General features: G+C 53.8%; 1 protein-coding gene across 3 annotated transcripts in view; it reads right to left on the bottom strand.

Annotated features, from left to right (window-relative positions):
• Cacna1b (calcium channel, voltage-dependent, N type, alpha 1B subunit) overlaps positions 1-17,082 on the bottom strand; it is a gene marked incomplete at its 3' end in the record, with an annotated part of 168,180 nt that extends 151,098 nt beyond the window's left edge. For all 3 annotated transcript variants that reach the window (XM_013506726.1, XM_013506728.1, XM_013506727.1), the window contains 3 exon segments: positions 12,916-13,055; positions 16,169-16,274; positions 16,884-17,082. In XM_013506726.1, coding sequence (XP_013362180.1) covers positions 12,916-13,055; positions 16,169-16,274; positions 16,884-17,002 — 365 coding nt within the window.
• Between the last annotated feature and the right edge of the window lie 8 nt (positions 17,083-17,090).

Raw genomic sequence — 17,090 nt, 5'->3', positions numbered from 1 at the left:
ACCAATGGAACTGTGAGAGCAGCACTGGAGTGTGCTCAAAGATACAGTATCACGGCTGCAAAATCCACAAGTTCGGCAAGAGACACAGACCTACAGATTCAAGCTGAGTGAAGCCAACAGGACCAGCTCAGGGTACAAACAAGATAAATCAGAGTCCTGCTTCTGAGAAACTATCTTATCCACAGGGGAAAGCAACCCAACAGAAACGAGTTTCCCATCAGAGCTAGGATGGCAGAAGGAACCGGCATGCTTTTAGGAACTGACAGAACTGCCAACCCAGATACCTGCATCAGAGCAGTGCCTACAGAATGAAGGACAGTCAGGGCCCTCAGATGGACAACTACGAAGAGAATTTGTAGCCAGAAGATCCATCCTAAGAGAAAGTCCCCTAGACTGAAAGAATGTGATGAGAAAAAGGAACTGTTGCTCATCAGAAAGAAAGAAAAATAGAAAGAGCAAAGATAGGAAGCATGCTTGAAACGATACAATACAATTTCTCCCCTCTTTGGGTTTGCTGAATTATGTTCAAAGGCTGCAGCAAGAATGACAGACATACTCTGATGTGGTTCTGAATGTATGAGGGAAAAGTATCTCAGATGACTGCATGACATTCAGAAGATGGTAACAGGCCTAGGTAGGATTTCCACCCTTGTGTGAACTGCAAAACCCTACCAGCAGACTGGGATAAGTTTTGTATATATAATGCAACACTTAGAACAACTACTGTGACATACAAGAGATACACTAAAACATATGACAGACAAATCAAAACACAGCTCTAAAATATGCTCAAGTAATTCAAAGGAAGGCAGGAAAGATAGAAAAGTGAAAAACAGATAAAATACGAGACAAAAAAGCAGCAGATTTAAGTCCTTACACAGCAACAGTCGTATCAAAGAGAAATAGTATAAAATCAAATAACAGACAAAATTGGTCTAATGCACAAAAAAAAACAGGACCCAACTATACACTGTCTACAAAAAACTCACTTCAAATATGATGGTTTAAGCAAGATGACTGGACAGAAAAAAGGTACATAAAGAAAAGTAGGGAGTTCAAGGCCAACCTGGGCTACATGGTGAGCTCAAGGCCAGTTTGAACTACAAGGCAATACCCCGTCTCAAATAACAACAACAACAAAAAAAAAGATTTAAAAAGAAAAAAGAAAACCAGCAGTGACTAGATTCTAGATTTACATCAGAGAAATGGACATAAAATTCTCAGAGATACAGAGGGACATGTGAATGGAATCAAGACATAGCGCGTAAATTATGAGTCTTAGTCTACTGGTGATACTATAAAAAATACAGAGACTGGTATTTATAAACTTGTAAGTGATAGAAATTTATTTCTCATAGTTCTGGAAGCCAGAAGTCCAATAAGATCAAGGACCCAGCAGGTTCAGTATCTGCTGAGGGCCCCACCACTGCTTCCAGGGTAGTACCTGACTGGCCGCATCCTCTAGAGCAAAGGAACAGATGGTCAAGAGGTCTAGATCGGCCTCACCAGCAATGGCACTGACCCCATTGATGAGGGTGGGACCCTCATGGCCTACTCACTTCCCAAAGGCCTCCCCTTCACGCTGTTGCCCTGAGCACTAGGGTCCCCCAGGAATTTGGGAGGGACTCAAATCAGAGCAGTGTATGTAACAAACAACACAGCTATAAAATATGTGAAGCAAAAATGGATTAACCTGAAGTGGGAACTAGATTCAAAATTACAGGTGGAGAGTTCAACTCTCCTCTCTCAACACTTCAGAGAACAACCAGACAAAAAACCAGCCTGGATAAGAAGAAGTGACAGTGTGTTCAACAAACAGATCTAGTCCACAGCCAAAGAATACCCGGACAGCAAGACTTAATGCTTCTGCAGGCCGAGGAGGCGTACCACAGAAAATCAACCCTGAAAGAAGCCTTAACAAAGTGACAAAACTGAACTCATGGTGAGTCTATTCTCTGACCACAACAGAATCAGACTAGAAATCAATAACAAGAAGATACTAAAAAGTCTCCAAACAGTAGGAAGCCAAACAACACATGTAAACAATCCATGGTCAGAAAAGGAGTCTAAAGCAAAATTCTAAAATACATGGAATTGAATTAAACTGACATGACAACATATTGAAATGTGTGGTATGCAGCTGGCTAAGAAGTCAACTTATGGCACTATATATAAACATTAGAAAAGAAGAAAAGTTTTAAAGCTCTAGTGTAACCTTTCACCAGAAGAATTGAGAGAAAGTAAAATAAACTCAAACAAAATGAAGGAAATAATAAGAACAAAGAGAAAATCGAATAGTTGATTATTTGAAAAGATCAATGTAACTGACAAACCTCTAGCAAGATGAACAAAAAAAGACCAAAAAAAAAAAAAAAGAAAAGATAAAGACAAATTACAAGATGAGAGACAAAGCACGTCACTATAAATCTCTAAGACATCACAAAGGTCATGAGAGAATATTATAAAAACTATGCACACAAATTTGACAATGAAACTAAATGAACCATTTCCTCAAAAAGGACAAACACAAGTTACCCAGTATAAAATCATCTGAATAACCCGGTGACTATTAAGGAAACTGAATCAGTATTCTAAATTCTCCCCCAAAATCTCCAGGACTGGACATTGGATTCACTCTGTAATTCTATCAACGCTGAAAGAACCAACAACACTTTTATGCAATGCCTTCTAGAAAACAGGACAGAATATTTCCAAATTTACTTTATGAAGTTTGTATCGAAACCAAAGACATTACCAAAACCAAAAAAAATCCAGAAAGACAAAAAAAATGAAAGACCAAGGTATGTATTTGCCATCTGTAAATCCCATTTGGGGAAATATCTCTTTATATATTTCACTCATGTTCTAACTAGACTATTTTGATTCTAGATACCCGGTACATTTGGCATTAGAGAGGTGCAAATCACAGCCGCATAAATGTGTCACCATTTACCTAGGAGAACAGCTAAAGAGAACACCAAATGCTAGTGAGAAAAGAGAGGCTAGAGCCTCCACACACTGCTGGTGGAAATACAAAAAACATAAAATGGCACAACTGCTCTGGTTACAGATGGGCAGTTTCTTAAAACTAAACATGCAGCCATAAAGTGCATTGATGATTGTATTGTCACTTTCCAGAAAATGAAAACTTACGTTCACACAAAAACCTATACATGACACGTATAGCAGCTTTCCTCATAGTATTTAAAAAACTGGAAACAACCCAGATGTCTTTTCACAGGCAAAGGAAAATCTGACAGAAATTAAAAGTGCTGCTCCAATGACTGAATGAATGAAAAAACAGCCTTGTGGCTGAGACGAGAGCTTCAGTGGTCTGGAGAGAAGCTCCTAACAGCCACAACACTGCTGTAAGCGACGCCCCCTCCAGGGCAGGGCCCTGGTGCTCTTCAGTCCTAGGAAGACAGAGAGCTGAGGAAGCTGCAGAAGAAAAGTCTGAAGCTAGAGAGGTTGGTCCGTGGCAGCTGAGAAAAGAAGCATCTCTGCAACTAAAAGTGCAAGGTGGAGCACAGCACCGACACAGGAGCTGCAGCAAGTCACGCACCAGGCCTGGCTGAGACAACTGATGAAGGTGGCCCCATCAGACAACACATTTTCATCAAGAGACAAAACAGACTACTGCAAAGACACAGCCTCCAGGATTTCACAGCTGGAAGAACTCAGAGCTGTAGTTAAGGGCCTTAAACCAAAGCTGAGGCTCATTTCCCATTCTGAAGAGCTTCAGGACTTCAGAACTGTACTAAATCTCCTGGCATGTGCTCTAAGCTGGAACGATAACATCTGGATGGTGGCTGTGCTAGCCAGTTTTTCATGCGTTGTGACAAAGTGCCACAAAAAATCAACTCGAGGGACGAAAGATTTATTTGACTCGTGGGTTCAGAAGTTGTAGTCTACGGTCACCCACGTGTCCAGGCAGAAACACCCCGGAAGAGGGACACGGCAGAGGAAAGCTGCTCACCTCAGAGCAGCCAAGAGGCACAGAGACAGACCAGGAGAGGGGAGGGGACAAGACACAGTCTCCACGTCACACTCCCATAACCTACACCCTTTATGACCCACTCCCACCACCCAGACTCTATCACCTCTCAACAATGCTATCAAATTATAATCTCATCAACAGATCCAGAGTTAGAGATCTCATGATTCATTCACCTTTCAAAAGCCCCACCTCTGAACACGAGCGGACATCTCAGATCCATATCACAACAATAGTATCTCTAGTCACACGACTGCTTACTAAGTATGTTATGCCCACTGTTAAGACCAACCGTTCAATAAAAATGGATTCCAATGGCTGGGGAACACTTGCCTAGCATGTGTGAGGGCCTGGGTCTGAGCCAAAGCACTGACGAAAAAGGGGCTCCTCTTAAAATTACTGCTCACTGGGCGGGGGATATAGCTCAGTGGCGCAAGCACCTGCCTGGCAAGCACGAGGTCGTGAGTTTGATTCCCAGTACCACAAAAAAAAAAAAAAAAAAAAAAAAAAACTGCTCACTGACCATGCACCTGATCGCACAAGAGCACTGATGGACAGTGCACACGGACTAATGCTGTGCTCATGCCCACCTGCACCCCCTGGGTCAAGGCGTAACTCAACTGCCAAGTCTTACCAGTTAAGAAATCAACTGCACAAAGCCACAGCTCTCACACATCTGGACAAAGCAAATGGGAAGCCTTCTGGAAATGAGACCCACTGCAGATGCCGCTGAGCGCCTGAGGCCCTGGGGGCAGAACGCCACTGGTGTGGACGAACTGACCCAACCTCACAGTGGCTGAGGGGTGCAGGGCTGGGGGCCAACTGCAGACGTGCATATAGCACAGAAATGGAGCCCAACGATGTCACTAAATTTCTGCACCCTTGTGACTGAACCTGAGGAATGAGGAGTTGTTTTGACAGGGGAGCAAGGAAGTGGTTTCCTGAGATGGAAGCTGCTCCTGGGAGGGCACTGTGGACACTGCTGAACAACAGCAAAGGTTCGGAATGTCTTGTAACTCAGCTGATGGGGCAGCAGCAAGATTTGGAACTGGCTCCAACTGTGGAAGAAGTTCTACTGGCTGTGTGAAAGGCCCGCAAACCACATTCCACACTGCAGAGAAGCATTACATGGAAAGAAGAGTCAGTCGATGCGACAGGCTTAGGAAATGGTGGTCTTTAGAGAATGTCCCCACACCCTACTCTCCAGCGGCCAACATCATGATTGGCCAAGGCCCCAGCATCAAGGTGAGACCCACAGCTAGCAAAATGATTACCGCTTGTGGAAGGTTCAGATGAGCACAAGTATTTTTAGCAATAAAGTATTTTTAAGTAAAAGTCATATTTTAAACTCAATTCTAATTGCATTATCACCACTAAACAGAAGGAAGTACAGTATGAACATGACCTTTATATGTTCTTTGTATGCATTGCTTTATATGGAAATAAACCATATGTGACTTGCTTTACTGAAACCAGACCTTGGTGTCTCTGATCTCTGCTGGTCCCCAGCACAGAGAGAAGCAAACCAAGATGCACACAAGCAATGATCTGGCTCCTCTGCAGAGCACTGTGCTAAATGGAAAAGTGAATCTGAAGGCATCATTCCACTCACCCAGTGCTCTCCCGGTGACAACTCTGTGGAGTGGAGGGTGTGTTTGTGAGGGGTAGGGAAGCTGGAGAAGTGGGTGTGGCTGTGACAGAGCGGCCTGAGGGCTCCTTGCCATGACTGTGTCAGTGTCAGTATCACTTTTTGCTCTTATGTCTGTTGTTTTTTTCTGCAGTGCTAAGGGTTGAATTCAGGGCCTTCGCAATGAGCTACATCCCAACCCTTGTTTTACCTTCTGTTTTGAGACAGGGTCTCACTAGGTTGCTAAATTGCCCAGGCTGGATTTAAACTTACAATTCTTCTGTCTTAGCCTTCTTGAGTGTGGGAGTACAGGGGTGCACCACTGTGTCCAGCTTGTACTGTAGCTTTTTTTTGTCTTTTTGAGAGAGGTTCACTACGCAGTTCAGACTGGCCTCAAACTCACAGCAATCCTCCTGCCTCAGCCTCCCAAGTGCTGTGATTACAGGTGTGAGCCACCACACCCAACGTGTCCTGTAGCTTTTTAAAGATATTACCATCAGAGAAACAGTAAAGAGTTCACATCTCTCTATATACTAACTATGACAACTGCACATTATGAATATACAATTAGCTCAAAATTTAAATTTTTTTATTCCTTTTTTTGGTAATGGGAATCAAACTCAGGACCCTGCGCTTGCCAGGCCAGTGCTATGGCACTGAGCTGTCTCCCTGGCCCAAAACTTTATATTTTTAAAAAAGGGGTATTGACGTCAGCAGCAGGCTTATAAGCTTTGTCTGTTACCATCAGGATCAGAAGTCAGCACACGAGAACCTCACCCTTCACAGCTTTCCTTCTTTCCCCACCTTTTCTTGAAAAGCTCAAGGGCCCACCCACCTCCTCCTGCCACCTCTGGGGAGTCAGGGCAGTGCCTTGGGGTCCCAAATCCATCACTGGGTCAGTGGGAGCCCAAGTGTCTCTGACCACTCTGCCACCCTCCTGCCTGCCTGCCTGTCCACCTGAGGTAGCCCTGGTCAGGCCTGGAAGGGGGAGGAGGAAGTGCCAGCCCACTGCCCAACCCAGGTACCACTTCCCTGACAAGGAAAAGGCCTGGCGCCCTGGGGTACCCCCACACACACAAGAGCCTGGCTGCCCCTCCCTAGAACCTTCCCAGGGCCCACTTCGGCCCTCCTGGGTGTTGTGGTACCATCTGCACTGACAGCACAGAAGCTGGAGGAAGGGTTCAGAGGAATGTGGAGGACACACACAGGATGCTGGACTCCTACCAAGACCCTGCACATGCCAGCAGCAGTACGCCGGACCTAGGCGGCAAGGGGTCACAGGATACTTGGACGTCAGTCCTGCCAGCTGCAACCTAAGACATGGAGCCCAGGCCTCAGCTCCAGGCCTCAGTGGAGTAAGGCCACCCGGTCTTAAGGCTCTGCTGCACCCTCAGGGAGAAGCCACAGCAGGCTCAGGACCCAGCAAGGAGAGCTAGAGCTACAGGAGGGAGACTGAGCGAGGACTTGGGCCCTGCAGAGAACAAGGGCCATGGATGAACAGGCCAGCACTGCCTCCCTACTAAAATCTGCTCCAGAAACATCTGGCTGTAGACAGTGACACTGCAAACCGGCAAAGGGGCCTCCCCTTCCTACCCCAGCAGCCGGCAGGCCCCCCTCAACTTCTCACCCCGGGTCCTGCTCCAGCCTGATAAGAAGTCATCAGCAATCCTTCCCATCCCTGCATTAGGTTCCTGTGTGAAAAAGGAGCCACACAGGGAGGGTGCAGCTCCCACAGGTCCACATTCTGCCCACAGAACTGGGTGGGCCGTGAGCTATGACTCCAAGTCCTTGCAGAAAACTGAAAACGAAACCCAGAGGGCTCTGGGCATCTAGCCAGAGGCCTGTGATGGCCAGAGGTAGATGTGCTGTCCCCAGCCACCTCTGCAGACCTGGCGGTACAGTCCCAAACCCAAGCCTCAGCTGCCCAGGATACAGACCTAGAAAACCCATGGCCCTAGGGCCAGCTAGGCAAGGTAGAAGACTGGGCCTGGGCCACAGTGCACCTAAGGTGGTGGAGACCTCTGTAATAAGCACACAGACAGGGGCAGGGACCTGGTTCCAGGTGCCCAGCAAGGCCTGTGTCTGTCAGATGAGGAAACAAGACAGAGACAGCCTGGGGACCACACCAGCCTCAGGACAGGCAGCCCAGAGCCCCAGCTGGCCTAGCAGAAACCCTTCCCCTACAGTAGCATGCGTGCAGGGCCTATGTCCCAGGGCTTTGCGCTGGGGGCTGATGGGCTCCCCTGAGCAACAGGGGGCCACAGGGCCTGCATGCTGCCTGACAGCTCTGCCAGGAACCAGTCCTACTCTGCTTCCTTCCAGGCCATATCCAACAATACCCAGAGGACACAGGCCTAGGAGACCATCCCCAGCTCAGGGACCACACCTGCCTCAAGCCCAAGCAACACGGACCCTACCCTGCAGGACCACAGTGCGGGTTCTCAGCTCCCACACACGAGGATGGGGACGTGGGGTGCCCAGCTCTGCCCCCAAAACCAGGAGACAGAGGAAGAGAAGAAGGAGGGGGAGCATGCCAGGACCTCTATAAATACCAGCCTGAGGGCGGGTGCTAGAGGAGGCTGGGACTCCACCCACAGGGCAGCACTTCAATCCCAGGCCTTACATAACCACCACGGGGCTCTGGCCTTCCCAGGGACAAGGAGGACAAGGAGGTCCCTGCTAGGAGGGGTGTGAGGTCTAGGCACTGCCCTGCACCCCACAGCACAGAGCTGTGGCTGAGGGGGCAGGGCCTCGCTGGGTTGGGGGGCAGGTTCTCGGCATACTGCCAAATCAGGGGACTGCAAGGACACCTGAGCGGGCAGTTCTAAGCCACCAGTGAGGTCCCATAGACAGTCGGGGGCAGATACCAGACCACAGAACAAGAGGAATGTGGGAGGAGCTCAGCCCCTGCCCACTCGTTCCAGCCACTGGGGAGTGCAGCATCTGGGCCTGCAAGGACAACCAACAACAAGCCTCAAGTAGGGAAGGCAGAGGAGCCAGAGACCCCGCCTGTGCAACACAGAAACCCTGACAGCACGGCTGAGGAAAAGCCTCTAGGAATGCTGGCATTCTTGCCCTCCAGTCACAGCTGTGAAGACCGGTGTCCTTAGCACCCCCGACCCTTGAGGAAATCCACGTGGCCACCTCTTAGCCTCCTCCTCCTCTCCGCTGTCAAGCCCGGCCTCCAGCACCAGACGTTCCTGCCCCCGAATCAGCCTGTGTCCGCGGCCCCCAAAGGAGAGGACCAGCAAAAATCACCATCGCCAGCAGCCTGGGCTGGCGCTCAGGTCCACAGGCCCCTACCCGAGGTTGATGCTGGGCTCCATGCCGCCTTCCCTCCTCCCACATGAGCCGAGTCCAGGGAGGCAGGGAACTGCACTCTAATTACATGTCCTGGAAAGAAATCCCAGTTTAATTTGGAGTAAAATGAGAAGCCGTGGCTGGAAATGAGCCCTGGGGGACCACCTGGCCAAGCCAGGACACTTTCTCTCCATCCCTGAGGACCATGAGGGAGGCAACAGGCTTGGATGCAGCAGGGTGTGGACACTTGTGCTGTGAAGTCCTGACCTGTCACCACAGAGTGAGAAGGGGCTTCCACAGGGCCTGTGAGGGGCAGGGACACGGAAACAGGGCAAGGAGAAAAGCAGCCAAGGCAGGGAAGGGAAGGCAGGTAGAAGGCGCATGAGGGGCTCCCACCACCCCACCTAACAGGATACACCATGAGCCCCCACCAGGCCTGGTGTCTGCATGGTTCTCAGGCCAGCTCCTACCCAGTGTCCAGCTCGAGGCCCACCTGGTCACCTACATGGGCAGCCATACTCCACAGCTTGACCCCCAGCCTCAATCCTGAGCTCTTTCTCATGAAACTGCTTGGCCAGGTCCCTAACTGTCCTCACTGGCCCCAAGCCTGGGCCCTCATGTCCACACCCACTGTCCATCTGCTTGGAGAAGACAGTGCCCCAGAACAGGAACTTGTCTACTTGGTCACTGCTATGACCCTAGGATCCTGAGCAGGGTGGACAGCAGGAGGCGCCCTCAGCAAAGTCTTTGTAAGGCACAGCGCCAAGAACAACTGGATGGTGAGAGCGGTGGGGTCCAGGGCGCCCAATGACACCCGCCCCCCTTTCATCTCCCTCCCCACTTTCTCTGCCCTGCGATTCAGTCTCCTACATTTCCTGCAACCCCGACTCCTCTGCGACACACTCACTTCCAAATGTGATGGAATAGCCCCTGGTCTGGGAGAGCTCCATCTCTGCTGACTGCGCGCCCCCAGGCTCCTGTTCTGCACACAGCCAGCAGCACACGCTCACCCCTCCTGCCCTGTGTTCAGCAGGCTGTCAGCTCCCAGCCTAAACATCCCGATCTCCACCCTCCCCCAACGCCGTGCACCTCCTGCCCCACTCTGCTGCCAAACTCAGCTGGACAACCACTGCCCCCACACCCCCGGCCCTCACACCCTGCCCAGACCTCCCTGGGCTGCACCCACCCTCCCACCACGCTGGCCTTGCCTTGGCGCACAGAACATGCTCCTGGAAATGAGTCTGCATTGGCACCCCTGGGTCTTCAGTGCCCCTGCCGGTCCCTGTCCATCGGCTCTGATGCCGGACACATCTCCATCCCAAGACTCCGGCAGGACGGCAGCCAGGCCCTCTTTCCAGTGAGGGGCGGCCTGTGCCTTGGGCCACTGGGCCCTGCACAGGTGGCCTGAGAACAAGGCCACACAGCCTGCCCTGACACTCAGGACCCATCCCTCCTAGGGCCCAAGCCAATGTCCACTCACATGCTCCTGCACAGGTTGAGTCAGAAGCCCCATAAAAGAGCAGCCAACACAGGTCAACACCTGCCCTGGCTGCATGCGCGCCCTGGGGGACAGGAGATGGAACCAGAGTACACCCAGGCATGGCAGGGCTCCCATCAAGGGCTCAGGCTGAGTGTGTGGAGATCAGCGGGGCTCAGCCACTTGCTCACCCCAAACCCCAGGAATCAACAATGAACACAAGAGGGTTCTGTGGGTGCATGAGCAGATGAAGCTTTGGCAGAAAAGCAGGAAAGCGAGCCAAAGGGACAGAAGGACACACCCCTCCACTACCCTCTGCACCTCTGTGCACAGCCAGGCCCATCAGCCAGCAGGCTCAGGGTCCCAGTTCTACCTAGGAGAGGAATGGGTGGGCCAGGAGCTGGCACTCCTTCAACAGAGAGATAGGGACGGGCCACTGCCCTGCTGGGTGGTCCCAAAGGCTGAGCCAGCTGGGAACCTGGTTCCCAAGTAGGACTGGGCTGCTCCTTCCCACCCACCAGCCTCATCTCTCAGAGGGCCAGGGGCTCCAGAGCACCTGAGCTCTGGCTGGGCCCCAGCCCAGGCACCACCCCACTTCCCCAGGGCTGCCACCCTAGCAGAACCCATCTCAGCCACTGCTGAGCCTGGCATGGAGGGGCAGCCAGAAAGGCATGATGCACTCAACCCCACTGACAGGTCCGTGCCAGCCTAGAGGCTTCCCCAGGGCAGCAGTGCAAGGATCCCCCAGGCAGCTCCCACACCTCCACACCAGACACAGCCACAGCCACAGCAGAAGGACCCAGTTTGCCACTGGGACTGTGTCAGGGTCACCAGGCAACAGCCAGGGTGTTGCCTGCCTCCTCCCTCCTGGCCTCCAGCCCTCTGAGCACCAATTAGCTAAGCCCTAATTAAAAACAACAGAGTAATGAGACAGGCCGTGCCTGCCTAGCACTGCACCATGCTCACAGCCTGAGGGGACTCCACTGCTCGGGGAGTTGGGGACAGGGTTCTTCCCTGGACCTCAGGGACCAGGCCCTCCCCTCCACACACAGACACACACACAGGTCCCTGTGCCCAGACACACCCAACCAAAGAGGTCTGTGACTCTGGGATATAGCACCCTACCAGAGGCACCAAGAGAACACAGCCTGAGGCAGAAGTCAGAGATCAGAATACAGATCCGGAAGAGGAGATAAGAGGGGACGCAGAGGCAGGCACGGGGGCAGAGGGGAGACAGAGAAAGACACAGACAGCAGGGCATCGGCATGGTCTCTGCCTTGCTCTTCACCTGCCTTGCTCTTCAGCTCCCAGGAAGGGAAGCTGCCTTTGTCCCCTGCCCAGCACAGGCTGTGCCCCCACCTGGGCGCCTCTCCTGACTCTCACAGAGGCACACAGAATTGGCAACGCACTGTGGAGACCCTGGAGTGGACTCTCCAGCCTCCCTCCCAGACCAGCACCCAGGAGAAGACCCTGTAGGCCCATCACGCCCATCCCTGATGCTTTGCCATTCAGCAGGGCCCAGGGGACATCCTGAAAAATAAGACGCCGTTCATGTCCTCTGAGACTTGTGTCCAGGAGAGAGACAGATGTAAACAGTGGCTCCTGGATGCCCCCAAGTAGTGGCCCTGGATGTGGGGGTGCTGCTCCTCCAAGGGCACCCTCCCTGCCAACTGCCCCAGGTCTCACAGGGCCAGAAGGCTTTCTGCAAATCCCAAGCCAACACCACCCCTCCTTGGGGCAGACAGTATCCTGGGCAGGGCACAAAGCCACCTTGACACAATGTGCCCTGGTGGCCACCCCAATCTCAGGGACCCAGAGCCCCAAGGCCACTAGCCAACATCCTTTCCTCCCATGGGGCTAAGGAGGCTGGAGCCCCAGACCCAAGAAACCCACAGTCACCTCCCCCGTCAGATCCAGCACTGCTCCACACCAGGCTTTGTGGACCAGTGAGAAGACTGCAACCCTACAGTGCAGCCGGCTCCTCCTCCCCTCCTGGGACCTGAACTCCAGGGACCATGAGGCCCCAGGGAAAAGACACAGCTGGCCTGGCCCAGGGTCTCAACCCTCAGACCACAGCAGCTGACCCCTAGATTTCCTGGCTGCTCAGGAAATCAAGAGCTGCTTATGATGAGAATGCACTCAGTGCTAGGTAGGACTCTCAGACCAAGTGCCATCTGTCCCGGAGCAGAAGCCAGACAGGAGACACACAGCCCCACAAAGGCGGCTCTGGGCTGAGAGAGATGTTGCCTGGTTGCCCCTTCGCATGTGATGCCAAGTGCCCTCCCAGGCCACAGCCCACCACCACCCAGTAGGCAACATGCTGGCCACGCCAGCCATAGAACCCAGCAACCCTCAGCTGTGAGCCCTGTGGGGACACATCTCCTGCAGCAGGGCACTGTGCATCAGCACCCTCAGAGAGCACAGCTCAGGGGAAGCACTCCCACCCCAGGGAGACCTCCTTACACTGTCTCAGTCAGGGCCCAGGGACACCACCACACACCAGCCCTGCCCACCTACCCCGTGAGGACCACCACGAAGTCCATGACGTTCCAGCCATTCCGCAGGTAGGAGCCCTTATGGAAAACGAAGCCCAAGGCTATGATCTTGATCCCCGCCTCAAAACAAAAAATCCCGATGAAATAGGGCTCCGTGTCATCCTGAGAAGGAGCAAAGGTCACAGTCATCTCTGCACCCAGGACAGTGGTCAGGACAGCAGGCCCCAAGGTGGACCATCCTGCCTGAGGCCCCCAGACATCTCCAGCCTACAGTTTCCACCACCAGCCTGCATATGTTTGTCTGCCATGACCCCTGTGGGCGTCCTGGCCTCATAGTGTGTGTTCCACCCGGCAGAGTGCCCAGGACTGGCTGCCCAGAACACATAGCAGGCCTGCTTAGGGAAGAAGTGGATACTTGTTGGGCAGGGTTATAAACCTGTCTTATGTTAACTATAGTTAACAACCCCTTCAACATCCTTCATAGTCTTCCCAGTCCTAACAAAAAAGAGACAGGAGCTTGGCAGAGACCACAGCAGAATCCCTGGGCCAACCAGTATGACCCAGGCTCTGGCTGCAGCACAAGACTGCCTGGGTAACGCCGGATGATGCCTAGTACTCAGTTCTCCGCCTGCCTCGGCACTCAACAAACTCCTAGATAAGCAGAATGTGCAAATCCTTGTGGAAAATAAAAAAAAAAAAAACAAACCTCTAGCCAAGCAATACCCCACCCAGTAAGGCCTGGGTCCTACATCTCCAGAACAGGGCCAGCCCAGGCTGAAGGAAGGTGGGCTCAGGCTTAGACCTAGGCAGGGTATGACATCAGTGTGGGGCAAGGACTGCTTGGCAAGATTCTGAGGAAAGGACTCCAGCTGGAGAAAACTACGACCACAACGATGAAGAAGCTGGGAGAGTCTAATAAATCCCTTTCCTCCACCCCAGCTGCGTCTCAGCCAGGATCACGGCGCTTCGAGCAGGGCACACCCTTCCAGTCTAAGCCCAGAGCGTGAAGCACAGGGAGAAAGGAGCCAGTGTGGACAGAGTGGTAAGCATGGACAGCATTTGTGTGTGTGGGAATGAGGCAGAGTCTCCTGGGGAGCTGGACAGTCAGCACGAGGAAGAAGATGCCTGCACTCAGGAACTAAGGCTTTAAGGAACAGACAGGGTGGCAGAGAGGAGGCCACCACCAAGATCCTCTGAGTGTTCTCCCTCCAGACTGTGGGAGCCTGGCAGGAACTGCCCCTCAGAGAGCTGTTCTGCTGTACAAGGGAGGAGGCCAGGCATCGGGCCCGGGAACCAGCTGCAAGGCCCTGCCAGCTCCCACAGGAAGCACTGGCTACCACATGGCCTGGACCCCCTCTTGCCCACAGTAGAGCCAGCCCATGGCCTGGCTGGCAACAGTGACTGCTGCTGAGGGGCCTGGTGCTCCTGTCCTGCACCCCAATGCTGACTCACAACAGATAAAACAAGGCTCCTGGAGGGCTACACACATGGTCTCTTGCTCTCCAGCTTCCTATTCTCCTGTACTCAGGAATGTCTATTCTCCCCAAGGGGACACTGACCATCAGATGTTGACCATCTGCCCTAGGTGAGCCCCACAAGACAGGGTTCAAAAACAGTTTATGGACAGGAAAGAGCAAAGCAAGTGGAACCCTTCCCAGGGAAATCAACCAGGAAGATCAGTCTGTCAGACCCCTCTTCCCTTCCCTGCCCTGAACTACATAGGCTGTACAGACAGCCAGGGCTGGACAGACAGTGGATTTGAGCTAGGACTCCAGCTGAAGGCAGCTCTGGAAATGAAAGCAAGGGAGGACGCTGGGGAGACCATTCATGGAGCCAGCCATTCTCCTCCACTGCCTTCCCTAAACACCCTCAAGGGCTGAGCTGCACTCTGGACTGGGGTCAGCCAGAAATGTACTTTCTTCTGTTCACTTTCCAAAAGGAGACCCCCTTGGGAATTAACCCAGCCACACTCTCCAGGAAGAAGCCTGTATAGCTAGGCACCAGGTAGGACTGTGCACAGACACCTGAACCTGCCCAGCACACACGCTGGCTTCTCTGCACCCACCTCTAGGACTCACTTCCCACTTCAGGCCATGCCCTGAACCTGGTATTTGGGCCTGAACCCCAGGTTCCTATCACTCCTGGCCTCTGGGCCAAAGCCCATCATCAGGATAAAGCAGACAGAGGGGCCTCACCAGAGCAGGAACCTGAAGCCCAGAGGAGGGAAGGGACGCCACCACCTGTGTCTTCCATGGTCCTCCAGGAAGCTCTCACTTCCTGGTGTCCATCATGGATGGTGCCTACCCAATTCTGGGCACTGCCAAGAAGCTTTACCATATTCCACAACCTAAGGCCAGTTTGGGTATGGCAGGCCACACCAGAAAGTAGTAGGGCACCCTCCCATACTAAGCCCTTTAATGTCCCATCTTCTGCAAGCTGAAGTCAAGGAGAAGCAGCCAGGGAGGAGGAAGACAGAGCTGCCAGATGCCCAATCAGGCCCAAAGCCCCCTCTCTTGACCACCTGTGTTTTCTTCCCTGCACGCTAAGCCCCCACCATGGTCCCAGGCAAAGGCCTGGGGCAATGTCAAGAGCTGGAGCTGAGTGAAGGGCTGCTCACCCAAAACAACACCCTCCCTTTCCAGAAAGCCCACCAACTGGCCTTCACCCCTGCCCTCTGCTGGCCCCAGCTCTTTGATCCGATGTCCTGAGAAGACCTCACCCTGTCCTAATTCTCACGGGCTCTGTGCTGTGCTGCAGGCACCGCAGGGTCTGGGGGGCTCTTGACAGGAAGCTGGGGGTAAAATGACTCAGGCTGTTTGGAAGGAGAGCTTCCCTGAGAGCGGTGGGCCCTGCAGAGAAAAAGCTCCCATCAGTCCTGGAAAATGATGGGAAGGAGAAATCACAGTTCCCAGACTCAGCTCTGCACTAAGGCATCTGCCAGCTGTGCAAGGAAGGTGGATGGCTACCCCATGTTCCTCTGGACCCTGTAGCCCCTGACCTTCTTGTCTTCACCAGGATGAATGCCCTTACCATCCCCCCAGATCTAAAACTCTTAGATGAAGGTCCAGCTGGACACTCGGGTGCTCAAGGCCCAAGACAGACAACTGATGGCCACTGTGTTCTCACATCAGGGGCTGAGCCTGCCCTGGAGGGAGGTGCCAGCTAAGGAGGCTCCATCCTGCCTCTCCATTGGAGTAGGGAAGCTGCCCATTCGGGCCAGACCCTACACGGGAGGGGCTGCCACCGCCCACCCTCGCCCTGTCGCCAGCACTCACCAAGCGCTCGGACATGGGCGTCTTGTCTCCATCAGGGAGGTGCTGCTCCAACGCCAGCACAATGCAGTTGGCGATGATGGTGGCCAGGATCATGTACTCGAAGGGAGTGCGTGGGTTAAGGACCAGCCAGGAGGCCGAGGTGGGGATATAGGATGCCAGCCCCGTGCCCAGCCTCCCGGGCCTGGGCTGCTATCAGCTGGTGGCGCGGGCGGGGCCTCTGCAGTCAGGGTCGCTGGCCCCACTCATCCGGGCGGCCGTCAGCACCACGGACAGCGCCCGTCCCTCAGCTGCCCGGGCTGCGCAGGCGCACACACGTGCCCACAAAGACAGACACAAGTGCCCACCCGAGCGCGCGAACATACGTGTCCCGCGAGCCCGAGGCGCAAGCACGCGCACCACCTGCAGCCGGCGCGCGCACGGGCCGCGTCCATAGGGCGCCCGCCCACGGGTGCCCTCCAGGCCGGCCGCGTGCCCCTGCCCCAAGCAGCCTCCCTGGACCCGGCAAGCGAGGGGCGCAGGAGCCCCGGGCACCGCCCATTCGCCCACCCGCGCGTCCACCCTTCCATTCAAACACTCGCCCGTCCGCCCCGCCCCGCCCCGCCACCGCCGCCACCACCACCACCACCACCACGCAAACAGGCGCCCGGCCCCGCCCCGCCCCCTCCTCGCCGCCCCAGCCCCTGGCGCGCGCCCCAACCAGCGGCCAGCAGGATATGGCCACTCGGTGATGCGCTTGGCGTATTTGCGGACGACGTTGTCCTCGCTGAAGACGAAGAGCGAGCGGTTGACCGTGAAGCAGTTCTGCTTGACCGGTATGGGGTTGTACAGCGCCATGGTCCGCGCGCGCTGTGCGATCGACTGCTTGTAGAGCACCCGCTGGCCGGGTTGCAGGCCCCCGGGGCCCGGGCCGCCAGAGCCCCCA

Source organism: Chinchilla lanigera, unplaced genomic scaffold (assembly GCF_000276665.1).
Source record: "Chinchilla lanigera isolate Chin_1 unplaced genomic scaffold, ChiLan1.0 scaffold00112, whole genome shotgun sequence".
Classification (NCBI taxonomy): Eukaryota; Metazoa; Chordata; class Mammalia; order Rodentia; family Chinchillidae; genus Chinchilla; species Chinchilla lanigera.
This window is presented reverse-complemented; position numbering and strand designations above follow the sequence as displayed.